This window comes from Danio rerio, chromosome 25 (genome assembly GCF_052040795.2).
Source record: "Danio rerio strain M-AB ecotype USA chromosome 25, GRCz13ab, whole genome shotgun sequence".
Taxonomy (NCBI): domain Eukaryota; kingdom Metazoa; phylum Chordata; class Actinopteri; order Cypriniformes; family Danionidae; genus Danio; species Danio rerio.
The window spans coordinates 28716166-28735000 of record NC_141045.1 but is presented as its reverse complement, the minus strand read 5'-3'; the positions used below and the strand labels follow the sequence as shown (position 1 = coordinate 28735000).

At 33.9% G+C, this 18835-nt stretch overlaps 1 protein-coding gene across 1 annotated transcript in view; it reads right to left on the bottom strand.

Moving 5' to 3' along the window:
- Positions 1-15702, bottom strand: part of dapk2b (death-associated protein kinase 2b) — a 158272-nt gene extending 142570 nt beyond the window's left edge. The window contains exon 1 of the mRNA XM_087312398.1: positions 15531-15702. Within this exon, the coding sequence (XP_087168524.1) occupies positions 15531-15607 (77 nt within the window). The 5' untranslated portion in view covers positions 15608-15702. The remainder of the gene's footprint in view (positions 1-15530) is intronic.
- Positions 15703-18835: the final 3133 nt, after the last annotated feature.

Here is an 18835-nt window from a genome sequence, read left to right as displayed (position 1 = left end):
ATTCCTGGCAAACACTGCCGGTATTTTTCTGATTAGACATGAAAACAATAATTTTGGTCTTGAAGAACCACTTTTTAATAACTCACTTTTAGAAGTAAATGTTTGCACATACAACACAATTGTTAAAACTTTTATGGAGAAGAATTGATCAGTGAAGTTTCTGACTTGACAAATACTTTAACTAAAACTTGGAAGTCAGAGGTTGACATTTGCAATCAGGCCGGCTTCAGATCTGTTAGGACGGTAAAGCAGCTCATTGGTGGGGTGAAATCAGCTTTTCCCTCTACACTTCTCCTGTTTGTCAATTGTTTCTTGTCTGGAGGTCCTTCTAAAGTACCTTTTCCTAAGTTATTTGTGTCTCCCAAGGGCTGTGTTGAAGATGATCGGAAAGAAAAACTTCTGAAATTTATACAACTTACAAGAAATTGACTTTCAGGTGGCAGGAAAGAGATATCTTTATCAGAGTTGTGTTAAAATAGCTTATTTTGAGCAGATCAAAGACAGAGCTGATACAAAGTGAAGAAGATTTTTAACCGTCCCTGCTGAACTTCCCTCTTGGAGGCTTTTTTACAAAGGTCCTCTGCCTAAACAATCTGGGGATTTGCAGTGGAGATTATTACATTGTGCATTGCCCACTAATTCTCATATTTCTAAATTCAACCCAAATGTTTCCTCATCATGCATTTTCTGTTGTTTGCTGGAATCTGTTGTTCATGCTTTCACTGAGTGCTTCAGATTGGATCCATTATTTACTTTGTTAAAAGTCGTACTACTGAACTTAGGTTTTGTTTTTACCAAAACACTCTTTGTTTTTTGGTGTAAATACTCAAGAGTGCACAGACAAAAGTGTACGGTAGCAAATTTCACAGTTGCTAAAATTAAATTAAAAGCTTAATTAGCCATCTGGAAATCATGTAGACTAACTGCTGAGGGGCGAAACGTAACTCTTCTTCAACTTTTCTTAGACTTGGTGGAATCCAGATTAAGAACAGAACATCGATTCAAATGACAAATAATTTGATTGAGTTTGAGCTCAAATGGTGGCTTTGGTGACACCTTGTGAGGATGGGAAAATAATATTTAATTGGTAATAAATGATTAATTTTTTGTGTAATTAATTATTTTGTGTATAGCTTATTAATTATTTTTTTTATTTATTTATGTATATATATTTCGATTTTTGTTTTTCCACCTTTTTTGTCTCCTGAACATGTTTCAGTGTGACTTTGTGTGAGGTGAAATGTAAGTTTTGGTTTTCGATTTTTTAATAAAGTGTGTGTCAAAGTCTCTCTCTCTCTCTCTTTCTCTCTTTTTCTCTCTGTCTGTCAGAGTGCATGCTGGGAGGTGCGTGGTGAGGGTGAGTGTGTTTACGGCTTGTGTGTTAAAAACTCTTTCTGTCTATTTTCTATTCTATTCTTTTTTTTGTATGTTTATTTATTTTTGTGTGTGCGTTGAATTGCTTGGCTGTTTGCGCGTTTGGTGGTATTCTCGCCAGCAACCAGTATTGTGCTGGGAGGCATGACGAATCAAAACACCATGAGTTTTGAAAGTTTAACCCGTCGTCATGGCATAAAGGTAGAATCTAAAATCAGCGTGGAACAGTGTTGTTTAGCAGTGGGTGAAATCGTTGGACATGAAAATATGATTTCAGCATCGTGAATAAACAGTGCAGTTGTTTTGTTTCTGAGGTCAATTGAAAAAGCAACATGGCTGTACAAAGTGGCGTAGTACTGAATGGATCACTTGTGCCTGTTCTACCCTTGTGTAGTCCGTCTAAAAAGGTTATACTTCTAAACGTACCACCTTTTATCAAAGATGAGATACTTGTGCAGGAAATATGCCTTTATGGAAAACTGGTTTTACTGATTAAAAAAATCCCCCTAGGGTGCAAGTCACCATTAGTTAAACACTTAATCTCATTCAGGAGACAAGTGTTCATGGTGCTCAAAAGTGGCATAGATGAGATCAATTCAGTCCTCAGGTTTAAAATTGACGGGTTCGATTACACAGTGTTTGCAACATCTGATACTGCTATTAGGTGTCTTTCATGCAAAAAAATCGGGCATTTTGTACGCGAATGCCCTGATAAAAAAGATTATGCCGCCGGTACGAGTACAAACCCAGATCCCGCAGATTCCGTTCAACTCCCGGTGGACATCGCGTGTGATGCGGAAAGCGCGAGCGTGGCTCCCGGAATAGCGGAACAAGAGCCATGTGAAGTGACAGCTTCAATGAAAAAAGTTGCAACTAAGACTCGTAAAAATGACACTCCTCTGTTGTCTAATAATCTGTCGGATAACTCTGAAAACGTAATTGTAACAGATGCTGATGTCATGGATGTTGTTGACAATACTGTTGACTTTGAGAAAGAAGATTCTGTCTTTAAAGTCCCAATAAAAAGAAAGAAAGAAAGTTGTGGCAAAGCTTTTAAGCAAGTCAGAAAAAATTATGATGGTCATGGGGATAATGCAAGTTCTGACAGTGATAGAGATTCCACTGATTTAAATTGGTCTCAGGTTTCTAATCTGTCTTCTAATTCTCAAAATGAAAACATGTGTCAGTTGTATAGAGCTGAGGACATTATCAAGTTTTTGCAAGAAACAAAAGGAATGAAAGGAGTGGAAGCTGATCGAAAACAATTCATCTATGATGTGAAACATTAAACGAAAGAAAGAGCCTTTGAAAATCTAGAGGTTTTCCATCTTAGAAAGTTTGTAAACAAACTGAAGAAAAAAATGGCTGAAGAGGATGACATATAAAAGTCAGCAAAAAAAAAAAACAGGGCTTTTCTGGCATTTTTTTTTTTTTTGCTTTAATATTTAAAGTCAATATGACAAATTAAAAAATTGGAACTTTAAATCTAAATGATGCCAGAGATAGTCATAAAAGAATGATACTATATGAATTTATTAGACAAAAGCAAATTGACATTGTGTTCCTGCAGGAAACACATAGTGATTCTTAAAATGAGACCGATTGGAAAAAAGAATGGGATGGACAAATTTTAAGTCATAAATCATCTACTAGTAGAGGGGTGGCTGTGCTGTTTTAAAAAACTTTTCTACCTGTATCATGTGAAGTGGAAGAAATAATTTGTGGACGGTTTTTAAAAATTAGAGTTAAGTTTGAAAATGTTAACATGGTGCTAATGAATTTGTATACACCTAACAAAGGACACGAAAGAGTTCCATTTTTTAAAAAGTTGATATTATATTAAAAAGTTTAAACTCAGAAGAGTTATTATTTATAGTTGGGGATTTTAATTGTACTGTCAATGATAAGCTAGATAGAAACCATATAGAACCACATACTGCTTCTCAGAAAACACTAATACAACTTATTGAAGCTCCTGATTTGTGTGATATATGGAGAAGTATGAATCCAAATATCAGACAATATACTTGGGCTCATAAGATTGAACACTACATCTCAATGGCTCGACTAGATAGAATTTACAGTAATCAGTTTCAGAGGAATAATTTTAAATTTTATAAAATTATTCCAGTCGGACTTTCTGATAATAGTCTAGTGCTGTGTGGTATTTTTATTAAGAATGTTAAGTGTAAAAGTGCATATTGGGTTTTTAATAATTCATTGTTAAATGATACAAATTTTGTGGATGGTTTTAAGTATTTTTGCGAAACCTTTAAACAACAAAAACAGTGCTGTGATTCTTTACAGCAATGATGGGATTGTGGTAAGGTTCTTATAAAAGATTTTTGTCAAAAGTACACTTTGAATGTTACTCGAGATATAGCTCAATTAATGAAAGTTTTAGAAAAAGAAATTATTGCTTTACAAGAAATAATAACTAAGAAAAAATATACAAATCATATTAATGAACTAAAGAAGAAAAAAGAAATGTTGGTTGACCTGTTAGGAATTAAGTCACAAGGAGCTTTGGTTCGTTCTCGCGTTCAGTCTATCAACCTAATGAATGCAACTTCTATTTTTTTTTTTTTTAATTTGGAGTTGAAAAAAGGTCAGAGTAAAATTATTCACTCTTTACGATCAGCCACAGGACAAGAATTCATTGAACCTGCTGACATTAGAAGATGTGCTGTGGATTTTTATTCTGACCTTTATAAATCTGAACTTGTGCAAGGGGGTGCAGATGCTGAGAATTTCCTAGAAGGGCTACCAAAGGTGGATGAGGATTCAAACAAAGAACTGCAACAGACTTTGTCATTACAAGAGCTTTATACTGCTATGATAACAATAGAAAATGGCAAATCTCCAGGAATTGATGGGTTAACTGTTGAGTTTTATAAAACACTATGGCCCACAATAGGAGAGGAATTACTAGCAGTCATTAATGACAGTCTAAAAAGAGGACAGTTACCTCTAAGCTGTAGAGGGCAGTAACACTGTTGCCTAAGAAAGGTACATCAGTACATCAGCAATTGGCGCCCAGTTTCACTTTTATGTTCAGAGTACAAAATTTTATCCAAAGTATTAGCTTTAAGACTAAGTAAAGTTTTATGACAGTTAATTAATTCTGTTTCTTATTGCATCCCTAACAGGTCCATCTTAGATGATGTTACCTTAATCAGAGACATTTTAGACTCTTTAAAGCTTTTAGGAATTAATTGTGGCTTAATTTCTCTTGACCAAGAGAAAGCTTTTGATAAAGTTGAACATTTGTTTTTATGGAATACTTTAGAAGCTTTTGGGATAAGTTCTTTGTTTATATCCAAAATTAAGACTATGTACTGTAACATTGAAAGTGTTCTTAATATTAATGGTGGTTTGAGTGCTCCGATTAGAGTTCAGAGAGGAGTCAGGCAAGGCTGTGCAATGTCTGGCATGTTGTATTCACTGGCTATTGAACATTTACTTCAAAAGTTGCAAGATAAGTTAAAAGGTTTATTTATCCCTTCTTGTAACAATTCTGTACACCTTTCCGCTTATGCAGATGATGTAATAGTTTTTGTAAATGGAAAAGAGGATGTCAATGAGTTGAAAAGAATTTTTAATGAGTTTAAATATATTTCTTCTGCTAAAGTAAATTGGGGGAAAAGTGAAGCAATATTAGAGGGGAATTGGAGTACATGTCCTCCTGATCTACCTGGAGGACTGATTTGGAAAAGAGGAGGGCTAAAGTATCTTGGTTTCTATATAGGAAATGAGAGTTTTGTCAGGAAAAAATGGGAAGGGTTATACGAAAAAGTAAAAGGTAGGTTAGAAAAGTGGAAATGGTTATTTCCTTAAATGTCCTATAGAGGGCGTGTGCTTGTTATTAATAATCTTGTGGCATCTTCATTATGGCATAAAATTGCTTGTGTGGATTTTCCAAATGAAGTCCTCAGAAACATTTAAAGAGAACTGGTGAACTTTTAATCATTATCATTAACAATTATCATTGGATTCCTCAAAGCATTCTTTTTTTGCCTTTTTTTGGAGAAAGGAGGTCAAGGACTAGTAAATCTTGCAAGCAGAAAAGCCACCTTCCGTCTTCAGTTTGTACAGAAAATTTTAACGGGACTTAATTCGGTCGCGTGGAGACCTCTGACACTAAGCATTTTGAGGAAAGTAGGTAACATGGAAATGGACTTAACATTGTTTTTAATGGACTATAAATGTTTGATTTTTAATGGTATTCCTGCTTTTTATCAAAGTTTGTTTAAAGTCTGGGCTATGTTTAAACATAGATGGATGGAACCAGCAACTTCTATTTATTGGTTGTTGGAAGAGCCACTTATTTTTGGAGCTCGGTTCGATGCTTCTGAAGATGATTTTCTTGGATTAACACATTTATTATGGTCTAAAAGGATTTTTAAGTTAAAAGATAATAAATAAATCAGGATATGATTTGCAAAGATGCAAACAAGTTACTGACCTTTTAGGGGTGAAATCGTTACGATTTGTAAAGAAGTATCTGGATAAATTGAATATGGTTTTAACTGATGAAGAAAATACACTTTTAAAAGAATATGGGGCAGGGACTTTAATCCCTGACAGTAAAGTTCTTTTTCCAGAAATTGAACTTTTACCTGCTGTTGATGAGTCTTGTTATAATAACCCTGTGCTTAATTTGGGAACTAATATGTATATTGATTTTTGCACAGTAAAAGGAAAAAATCTGTATAAATGCATTGTTAAAGTCATTCATCAAAACAATTAAGTGTAAAAACTGATACAGTATGGAGAAAGAAGTTAAAGATTAATAATGAAATTAAACCTGCTTGGAGAGCAATTTACAAACCATTAATAAAAAAAGATTGGTGACTTACAATGACGAATCTTACATGGAGCCGTTGCAGTGAATGCCTTTGTATCTATTTTAAACCCCAATGTAAGTGATAAGTGTCCTTTCTGTTTAGAACGAGAGACTATATTTCATTGTTTTATGGACTGTAATCGACTTGATCCTCTTTTTTAATTGTTAAAAGGTGTCTTTATTGATTATTTTAATATTTATTTTACTGAGCAAGATTTCATTCTTGGGTTTTTGTATAGTTCAAAACAAAAGTTAAAATGTCATGTTATTAATTTCATTGTAGGACAAGCTAAATATGCAATCTACATAATTCGAAGAAATAAGATAGAAGAGAAGTCAGGACAAGATGTTGTTCTTGTTTTTAAAAATATGGTTAAAGCAAGAATTCTTATTGATTTTGATTTCCATAGATTGATGCGAACAATTGAGGTTTTTAAAATTCAGTGGTGTTGTAATGCTTTATGTTCAGTTGATGATGATGAAAAAATTGTATTCATAAGGAAGTTGATGTAAATTATGATTATCGCTCTCCTTCTTGTAAAGTGATGTAAATAATAATAATTGTTTTTTTATTAAAAGATTGTAAAATCTCTCTCTCTCTCCCCCTCTCTTTCTCTCCTTTTTCTGTCTGTCTCTTATACGATGAATCTAGTCTGCGCTGCGCTGCCGTTAGCCTACTCAACTTGGTTAATACTATAGCTACTCATTTAACGTTACCAAAACGTCTTCTTCTATACCCTCATTTTCCTGATCATGCACTCAAAAAAATGATGTTGGCATTAATTAACTTTTTTATGTCAACAGGTTCCACGTAACCGAGTTAAGTTACCTTATAGAAAGAATATTAATTTGACTAAACTTAAGTTAGTTACATAAAGGTAATGTTGTTTAGTTCAATCAACGCAACATTTATAATTTAACTTTAATTAATTTATACTGTTAAGAAAATCTATTAAATTTACGGAAAAATACAGACAGTGCATTTTCTGTAAAAATACGAAAGTTTTATAGGACTGTTTAAATTTACAGAAAATAACCGTATTCTATCATCTGATACTATGCTCATTTTACAAAAACCTAGTTTAGCTCACAAAAACGTAAAGTCATTCAATGCACTTATGTATTCATGTGTGTACAATTAGCAAACACTGCATTTTCACTGCATTAGTAACTATACAGTTACCTTTAAATAAAAGAAGATGCAGCACAACATCAGCTATCCTTAGTTCATATTGGACTTGCACACAGATGCTACTATCCTCCACAATGGTATATGCTAAAACACACTGGGTTTACGTTAACCTTTACAGTTTTTTACAATGGCTATGACACTTTTTTCAATACATTTAACAAGTTTCCTAAACTCTTAACACGGTTAGCAAAACATCCGTCTTCGTGGGCTATACAATTAACACATTTCTTGTTGCTTTGACACAAAATGCATCAGGTTAACACAAATTTAATATGCTTGAACTTCTTTTACACACAAACACAACCACAACCAAAACAATGTAATTTTACAGTTAAATTTACAAATGCTTTAACACAGTATGTCAGAACAGATAACACGATGTTCTAAACAGAAATTATATAGGATAAAGTCAAAGTGAACCGCTGTACTAATTGTGAATTGAAACACAAATATATTCTCTGTATTTTATTTCATTGCCAATGAGAAACAGCTTATTGCGGTTGTATTTACATATATATATATATATATGACATATGATATATGATTCCCATCTAGAAAGCACATGATCATATGTTCTAAAAGAGGACTCTTAAGTTTTTTGAAAGGAACAGTGAGCGCATCAAAGAACTCCATTACCAATAAATCCAGGTAAGGTTATGCAATACAGTCATTACTGTATATACACAGTGTGTTTTGCAATAAACTACTCTATAACCTGGAGTTCATTAGTACATACAGTAGATATACAGTACAGCATTTGCATATACTGTGTCTAATTACTTTTAGAGAGTCATGAAGTTGGAGTTCAATCAAGTACCACATGAAATTATCTGTTGACAAGGCTGGGGATGTCGCTGTGGGAGAAATATAATAAGCCAAAGGGCAATAGTTACCGTGCCGGACCATAGAAGATATCAAGTGTAATGTGGATGAGAACATGTGGCAGAAGACTGGGCAGAATAGAAGATTACTTTGTTTTTTTTGTTTTTTTGTAATTGCGGTGCTTTTTTTCTTGTATATCTTGCAGTGAAATCCTTTTGCAAATAAAGTCTGTACTGCAGCAATTCTGTGTCTGTATTTTTTTTTACATAAACTGTAAAATTTATAAAGTAATTTGTTTCTTTTTTTGTATAGAATGTTTGCAGTAAAAGAAAGAAAATGCCTGCATTTACTAAACCTAAAAAACAAAACTGTAGAGAGACTTTAAATATAAGGGCAGAGCTGACACATAAACTAATGCAGTTTCTGTAATGTCAGCTGATGATAGTGTTTTTATTGTCAGTGTGTTCTGATTGACTAAATGTTTCTGTTGGAAGAGAACATGTGTTAGTGTTTTGAACAATAATTTCATTTTGAAACATGTTTACAGTGTTTTGTTAGATATGGTGTAGTGTGTTCGTTTATTATTGTATTTTGAACATTAGTTTAGAGGTTTAGTTTACAATGTGTGATTTTGAGCATGAAATTAAATGTTTTGTCAATTGTGGGTTTTAGAGGTGTTGCCGCGTTAAGAGTTTAGCAAACTTGTTAAATGTATTGAAAAAAGTGTCATAGCCATTTTAAAAAACTGTAATTAGAAAAATGCAGTAGCCAGTCTCTTTCAAACCACACAGAACATGACTGCTAATGTACGTTTGTCAGTTTAAACCACTCTTTGCATTTGAATGTATTTGGTTTCTTCATACTTTCAAAAAATCATGTTTGCTGCTACTATGATTATTAAACATATACAATACGTCTGTGTGTAAGCTTTCCCTAGACCTATGAAATCCTCCATCACATATCTGTACAGAGGAAGGTGTCATTTAAAACAAGAAAAACAAATTTTGCCAAAAGATCCAAAAGAGCACATGGTTACTTTTAGCACACATTGTTAAACTAACAACCTTTAGCTTTTGCACATTTTGCACCAAGTATACTGCAGGTTTAAAGTAAACACTAAAGTAAACTAAAGTAAACACTAAGGGCTCTATTTTGACGGTCCATGCGCAGAGCACAAAACGCAGGGCGCAAACGCTTTCAGGGCGTGTCAGGACGCGTTTTTGCTAATTTAAGGATGGGAAATCTGTCTTGCCCCAAGGCGCATGGTCTAAAAGGGTTGAGTTTATTTTTTTAAGGAGTTATAGGTATGTTTTGAGAATAAACCAATTAGAGTCTCATCTCCCATTCCCTTTAAGACCCATTCGCTATTTATAGGACGCAAAGTAAGTCTAAGTGGAAAAAATTAGCATTTTACAAGCAAACAGTTAACAGTTGACAGTTTTTTTAACAGAAAACTGTTAAACAGAGCATCTACTGCGTGAGAATGAGAGATAAATGATCTACTTTCACTTTCGCTCTTGGATAGGGAAACCTTTACGCACAGACATCAATTAGCCTATAAATAATTAATTTCGTTTGTTAAGCGCAAATATTCGTTTCAAAACTATTTCTAAATTCAGTTCTAATTTCTAGCAATCGAATAAATGAACAATAATGGCCAAGTGTGGTCAAAATACTGAGTTATTTCCAAATACACCTGCCATGCCCCATATGGTCTTAAACCTGACAGGTGGGCAAATCTAAGCTTGTTTTTGATAAAACAAATATAAATATGGATATATTAAATAATACTGCTAATAATAATAACATTATACAAAAGCAAATTGTTATGAATGAACTGAAAAAGCCTCCCGAGATGAAGAAGACATAAAAGCAGTGTTTTTTCATATTTATGTAGGCTAGAAAATAATATGTTTTGTAATATTGTAATCCTTTATATTTATATTCTATATCTATTCTTAATATATCCTATATATATCCTTAATATTTATTTTTTTTTCATATGTAAAGATATTTGCCTATTGCTCTCTTGTGCGATTTAAGCAGTGCGTAAGCGAGGCGCAACTCTGCGCCGGAGTTTAGACCGGGTTAGTTTTGGTCTAATGAAAAATCTATTATAGTTTCTCAAAATAGCAACGCACCAGCGGTCCGCCTCAGAATGCCTTCCTTTTTAGACCAGAACGCCTATGGGCGCAAAAATGAGCGCTAATGCATTTGCTATTTAAACAGCGTAGCGCAAAGCCTCAAAACGACTCTTAATTGTCGTAATTGCGCCAAGCTGAAACTACCAAAAGACTATTGCGCCGCGTCTTGCGCCCCACTGCGCCGGGTGTATGATAGGGCCCTAAAGCTCTGTTCCAAAATCTTCTATACTTTGACAATACTACACTGTAAAAATAAAAATACAGGAAAAACTACCATATAATTGTGAAGTAACTTTCCGTATTTTCATTTTACAGCAATTTTACCCGTATTTTCGATTACATACTGCATTGTGGAAGCAAGAATCTCAGCGCGAACAGCGTAAAAAGCTGAGAAAACATACACATAGAGTTCTGCTTTTTGCTGTTCACAACATCACCACATTCCTACAAAACTAAAGGAATTTTCGATTTATGCTCTTCTCTTTAATAATAATTGATAATAGTCTTGTTCCATGAGTCTAGCTATACACCTTTTTTATTTTGAAATGTTGTACTTATGGGGTAATTTTTATTAAAAATGTTTCAATTGACCTAACCATCATGGTAATCAGAGGCTGGTTTTGGGCTCATAAACCTGTACTCTTTAATCTTAATGTTTCTCTGATTGTTAAAGTTTTGTTTCTGAAACGCATCAGTTATAACAAGAAAGACAATGAGAAACTACACTGTAAACTTAATTTTGGCATATATAATTTCTAAAGTTGTATTAAATAGGCTAGAAAATAACTTTATTTGATGATATTTAGAATGTGCTACAGGGTCCCATGGAGATTCTAGAAAACAATTAACAAGATTATGAAGTAAAATACAATTACTATTACCCACAAAACGTCGAGCTCTCTCTATGACACACAGACATCAAGAATCAGGATATAAACTTCAACCATGGTTGAGGTTTAAAAGCTGCTTCGTTCATTCATGCTGCTGGGTGCCAGCATAGTACAAAAATCCTAGCATGCATTGCAGCATGAATATATTATGCAGCTTAAAGTTTCTTACAATCTCTTTCTTTTCCTTTATTTTATGTTGTTCTTTGGGGGTAAAATTTCAGTAGAGTGTTTTTTTTTTTTTTTTCGATTTTTATTTGTCACCATTGTTGATGTCTGTGTTTTTATGAGTGCTGCTAAAGATCAATCTGTCTTCTTGTGAATGATCTATTCAACCATTTAAACAGTTACTGGCTGCTGTAAGTAAAGTGGTTTTATTTTCAAGCAGTATTAGTTACTCATTTATAACTAATAAGATATCCAATGAGTGCACAAGCAAGTGAATGTGAGTTAATATCATAGTTAATCCTATCAGACTTTACATTTTCTTTGATTTTTCTTGGTATACACATTGTCTGATTAACACAATTAACTATAGCAATCAAAATAAAAAACAAACATCAGTGTAACTAGTTGAAGAACCCAACTAAAGCAGACTCGGTCCTCCATCATGGTGACTTCAAATGAACAACTAAAATGTCATTAAGAGCTTTTGTTCTTGTGACAGAAATAAAGTCAAAGGTCAGTAATAAGTGAAGTTCCTGATGTTTGTGGAGTTGTTTAATGATCTCTTTTCTTTTTTTTTTTACGAATGTAAAATGTAAAAAAAAAAACAGCAGATTACTGGCAACCACAGCTGGCGGTATTTTTCTGTAAATTTAACAGATTTTTTTTAAAGAAGGAAATTCCGTAAAAAAACAACAACAAATGTACTGGTTTTCCTGTACATGTCTTCTTTTTAGGACTAAACATCATTATTGTTATTACAGTACAGTATCATACATTTGCTACGTATTTACAAATGCGCACACTTAAGAAATTATGTTACTGAACCTTAATATAAATTAAAACTGTAACATCATTGGCCTAAAAGCTGCAGTAGGTGCATTAAACATTTAAACAAACAAAGTTGTTCCTTGGTAAAGACAAAATAATTCTGTAAACATTTAGCAAAATCCTGTCAAATACAGTTCTACAAGTGAGACTATATAATTTAGTTCAGGATGTGTGTCATAGAAATTTTGCTATTTAGTGGGACACAAAGCCATCCAGACAGATTGTTGAGTGAGTAAGATGCTGCAAACAACATAGTGTTTTTTTTCCTGCCCTAGCCCACAAGTACTTCGTTAGTGGGTTGTCCCGGACATAATAAAACAATCTTTTCAAATTTCAGGAGGATGACATGACAGTAGTTTTTGTTTAGTCTTTCATGTACAAATGCAAGTTTTGGTAAAGAGAAATCAATGACAGAAAACCATAAATGGGTTTACCCATAGTCAGGGGCAAGACATAGTAGTCACCTGGTGTAAGACTACATTGAATGTTTCTAAATATTCACAGTTTACCACTTCCTGTCTGAAAGGATTTTCAACTTCCTTCTGCTAGAAATGTAGAAATTCTGTTATCATAACAGATGTTTTGTAAGAGTGTTGGGGCAGCCTGTTGTGGCAGATTTTAAAGGGGAGTGTGCATTGTAAAAGTAAACAAAACATGTCTCAAGAGATCTCAGTGAGAACTATGAGGCGCCGTGTAGGATTTAAATCAAACTTCGCTTATCAACACACTCATATAACACGTGCATATACACCTATACTATTGGAATGTTCAAAACAACATACATGGAACTTGCGCAGATACATATAAACTTCACGCATGCATACACCCACATACACACGCACATACATATAAACTCAATCCTTGCATAAACACCCACATTAACATGCACAAACATATAAACTCAATCCTTGCATAAACACCCACATTAACACACGCACATACATATAAACTTGCAGCATGCAAACACACGTGTACACACTCGCATATACATATAAACTTGATCAGTGCATATGCACTCACCATAAACTCTCACATATTAATGTAAACTCGATGTGTGCATAAACACCCAAATAACACTCATGCAAACATACAAAATAAAATTCACAATCATATATACAGCTAGTGTATATACATATATGCAAGTTATTTCATATGTGTATATGCATGAATTCTCAGTGCAAAAGGAAGTTATTTCACATTAAAAGGAAGTAGTTTTATTTCAATTTAAAAGTCCTTTGAGCATAAATGAACAAGATCATAATTTGTCATCAATCTATGTTATTGCAAAGCTTAGGAAACAGAAATAATGCAAGTAATCGAGGAATTACATCTGTTTAATAATGAAAATAGATTATGGTAATCACAAAAAATAAAAAGATAAAGCTAAGGAATGCTCCAGCAAAATGAAAGGTTTATTATGCAATTAAATTATTAATAAAGCTATGGGTTTAATAAATATAAGGTTGCATAAGTAATTATTTAGAATAAAATATGTTTGTTTAATATTAGTTTTTTTATGTTTGTTTTATTATTGGTGTCATCATTCGTCATGGGTTACGATACACACTTATGTCCAGTAGGGGGCAGAAATGTACTTTTTAAGTGTTTTTTTCTGTCAACAATAAACAGGCTAATTCACCAAAACACTGGATGCCCGCCGCTGTAAAAATATTAGTAGTTATTAAACACAAAAGGAGTGTCCAGAGGGTATATATAGCTGGTTCGTGGGGTTTAACTTGACCAACATGATGAACAAAGACTTTTAATCAGCGTTTTTTTTTTTTTGTTTTTTTGTTTTTTTGTATATCCTGAATCATTAACCATCAAAATTATACCAAAATCTTGCAATTATGACATCCACAAAGTAAAAACATATAAAAAGCTTAATAATTAAAATAATTTTAAAAACAAAACAAGAAGCGTATAGGCTACACAAACATTTGCAATAGAAAAGAGGAGTTTAGTTGTTTAAGTATTCATAATTCTGGTTGCTTTTCAACTTGAACATCCTTTAAAGGTTCTATCTGTCCATTTACATTTGTGTATGTAATATCCTAATTAAATAAAATTAAAATAATAATAAATAATAATAATTAATAATAAAAATATTTCTTATATATTTTATATAGTCTATTTAAATAGATTATTAATTAAATTTATTTTATATAACATATATTCATAATTTACCAGATTTACCTCTTTTAATCGAATTCTTTCTATTTCATAAGCTTTGTAATAACCTGATTCGTGAAAAATATGCTTGTGAATTTTATTTTGTATGTTTGCGCGAGTGTTATTTGGGTGTTTATACACACATTGAGTTTGCTTGCAGTAAGTTTGTGTATGTGCGTGTGTTGTTGTGGGTGTATTTGCAAGGATCGAGTTTATATGTATATGCGAGTGTGTTGGTGTGTTTGAACGCTGCAAGTTTATATGTATGTGTGTGTAAATGTGGGTGTTCATGCGGGAATCGAGTTTATATGTATATGCGAGTGTGTACAGGTTTGTTTGCATGCTGCGAGTTTATATGTTTGTGCATGTTAATGTGGGTGTATGCGTGCGTCTAGTTTATATGTATCTGCGCAAGTTTCATATATGTTGTTTTGAATATACAATAGTATAGGTGTTTATGCAAGTAATTTATAGGTGTATATAGACGTGTTTTATGAGTGTGTTGATAAGCGAAGTTTGATTTAAATCATACACAGCGCCTCATAGAGAACTGCTGGCCCTCACTCCCCAGTCCCCACCCTCTATAGAAGGCTGGAAAATACAGTATTGATACAGTACACTAACAAATAATTAATATTTTATACTTATATTCTCTATTTAGGAATATTCAAATATCCCATTTTTAAAAGATGATTTACCTTAAACACAAAAGAAAATATTTTGAACATGTTTGCATTTAGTTTTTTTTTTTAATCTATTCAACTGGCACGGTTAAAATATCTTATTTTTTTCTGCAGAACAAAATAGTCATAGTCTGGAGCAATATAATGCTGTGTAAATATACTCGGTTCTGTTTATTAGATCACTTTATTCCAATATAAAAATCTGGATGCATTTATCTAGTGAACAATAATCAGAAAAAAAAAATCTGACTGGCTTGTCATCTTTTAGTTAAGACTTTCTGTTACTAAATTCAAGATCCCCAGATACTAACTTGTCATGAAAATACTTTAATCAACATACTGCAGTTAACTGGCCAGGCAACAACCCTCAACAGCTTGGAGCAGTTATACTCAGCCAACTCATCATAAACTCACCTTCCAAGGACTTCACCAATATCATAGAAATCTTCCAGTTTTTGTTGCTTGAACACAGCCATTCTTAATGTCCTCATTGATAAAGATGATTGTCTCGGTAAACTGGGAGCAGCAGGTCAATATTAGAATCTCAGTCAAGAGGACACAGCTTTTGATTATAGGATGCAGCTATGAAAGTCAGAGACTCTAACATAAACATGTTTCAGCATGCAGAGATGCATTCCTACATTTCCAAGAAGGTGTACAGCAAGAACATGTAGGCTTTACATTCTTTAAAATGTGTATATTGCAATGTGAAAATGCCACAAAACCGTTGTATCGTAGCTTAAGAATAAAGCATAAAGTAAATTTGGCAAATGACAGACACTTTGTCACACTGACTACACCTAATGTTTTATTGCTATAAATGTAAATAAAATGAATAGGCTACATTAATAATATCACAAATATTCACCTTACAAGTAAACATACATACTTGTTGTTATATTCTTATGAGCACTCCATAACTATGTGTATTTTTAATTGTTGTTGAACTGTGTACTACATCGGTATCTAGTTAGCATCTCCTCACAACTTATTACATTACTTTCAAGTATATTTATTAATTGGACAACTAATTTTTATTGGATTTGCTATAATGTACATATGCAAACAATGAAATGTGCCTTTAAGGCAACTAAGTAGTTTTTACATACATAAAAACCATTCAATTCCAATCTTCTGAATTAGGTAACGTGCACAGAAACCATCACAGGGAATCACAAAAAGATGACACATATAGCCATCCATGTAAAAACCTCCACTGTCAGGACCCAGCTTGGGAATTTGTTGCTAAGAATTTCTAACTGTGAATTCAAATTAGCAAAAAGAGAAAAGTTTATTGTCTTGAGCTTTTTTTAAAAGTAAATAATAATAATTGGAAAAAATCTTTGGATACTTGCTGTTGTCGACTTGCAAGTATATTGAGTTTGATGTGTGTGCTTTTTTTGTTTTTTTTGTTTAACATGTTATATTAACATGTTTTTATCCATATCTAGAGTAATTGTGTGTGTGTGTGTGTGTGTGTGTGTGTGTGTGTGTGTGTGTGTGTGTGTGCATGAGCGTGTGTGTGTGTCTTGATTAATTTCTGATGAATGTATTACTCTCACTTATATTATAATTTTTGAGTAATTTCAGTATTATTATTATTATTATTATTATTATTATCTATTGTATTAATACCCATACCTGTGGCATTATTATCAGGTATGTGTGCTTGGGTAAATAAAAAAGTCACCTTGTGTAAATGCAGTCAGAGATGAGAAGAGAAATTAGAAGAGCAACGTTAATGTCACAATGAGAGTAGATTTATGGAAGCAAGACCATAAGGACACCCGTGTTCTGTTCTGTAATTCATGATCATTCACATCCGCACACTCAGACATCAGACATGCGCCGCCGCTTAGTTGTAATGACTTTAAAAAAAATGAGTACCCATGAGCTTCAGCTGAACTTAAAGTTGGCAGCTCAGTGGACAGTGAACAAAGAAAATTGTTGAACATTGTTTTTTGGTCATCACTTTTGAAACAGGAAGGACAAACCTTAATTAGACATGGATAAGACCCCTGAAAGACCCTGAGATTCAATGGTGGTGGACACCCGAGAGATTTAAAATCCTATTAGTGGAGAAGCTAAGGGAGGTGTGTAATGTGTAAATTTGGGTGGAGTATTAAGCCAAAGAAGTGCATTTAAACTATGTGTAAGCCTATACTCTTCAGACACTCGAACAACCTGTCTCTGTTGTTACTGATGCTTTAACAATAAACTGCTTTGCCTAAAGACTTCGGACATCTTAGACTTTGTCATATTTTTTTAAGACTTTGACTTAGAATATTTTGCAGACCAGAATCTTATTTCCACAACATATTTGATACTCAATCATTGTGAGGCTGGATCAAGGACATTGAAAGTGGTTACGGTAGCCCTTGGTGGTGGCTCACTCAGAGACCAAGGAAGGCGCCTAATAACTGAGGTAAGCATATTTGCTTTAATATTTTTTGGTCTCTGTGAGAGTGGGCGCTGGGGGTGGACCGAGTACCTGAAATTGTTAGTTATATGTACCTCACCATAAAAAATAACAAAAAAAACTTTAATGTTTAATGTTTTAAGAGAAAAAGAAGAAATCTCCCGGGTCTTTGACAAATTTGCATGCACTAACAAATAAATGTAGATGTGTGAATGTAAAATAGTGCGTTTGAGTAAAGGAATGCCACGTGATGAGGCGTGATGCCACGCAAAAGGGCGTGATGCCACTTTTGCGTGCTAGGTGACCCGGGGTAGGATCGCTTTTTGGAAAGTGCATTAGGGGCCAGTGGAAGAGCTGTGCGTCATGCTCAACTGAGATCTAAAATTATACTCGCAGAAGAGCTCTATTGTGATGCTCAGTCGAGATCTAAAAAAGTAGATTCTTACAGGTAGAGTTATTGTCATGACTGTCAGTGACCACCTGAGGGCGCTGTAGTTCAATGGACATTGAGTGAAACTACAGCGCCCAAAAAGACTACATTTCCATACATTCTTTCGTGCACACACCCGGTCTGTCATCTACACTGATTTCAACCACAGCTGTCTCCAATCTCCGTTGATTACCTGGACTACATATTCAACCATTCCACATCTGTTTGTTACTGCGTCGTTTGTCTATCTTGTCAGCTCTGGTATGTTGTTCTTGATCTCGCTCTTGTATCTTGCTTAAGTCTAGTTCGTGTTTAATCTGTTTTAGTTTCTTGTTTTGTTGTTTGTATGTTATTTTGTTACTTTGCACTTTGGATTTTGTTCACTGTTACCGCACTATTTAATATCAAATCTGCATTTGGATCCACACCCTTTTTGTTCCTGTTTTTGTTCTGTTTTTATCACGCTTAACATGACAGAACAATGCAGTCTTACAATGGATCCAGCGGATGATTTATTAGTGCGTATTAAGCAGGGTAACAGCTCCGTTGAGCGTTTCATTTAGGAGTTTTTGGAGCTAGCCCCAAGGAGCACTTACTGTGACTTGCTGTTAATGATGTTTTTCCGGGGAAGACTTTCAGAACCAGTCCGCTCCCGAATGCCATCCTATGAAGAGGAGTGGAGCCTGTACTTTTTTATGGAGCACGCACTGCGGATATCTGGCTCTCCTCTCTCTATCTTCCTGGTGGAGCAGAACCCTCAGGAGGGAGGCCTGAGGAATAATCAGCGGCAAAATCTGTTTTCGGGACCCGCTAATCTATCTTCGGGAGGGAGAAGAAAAGCTGGTTTGAAGCTGCGGCCTTATTCATGCC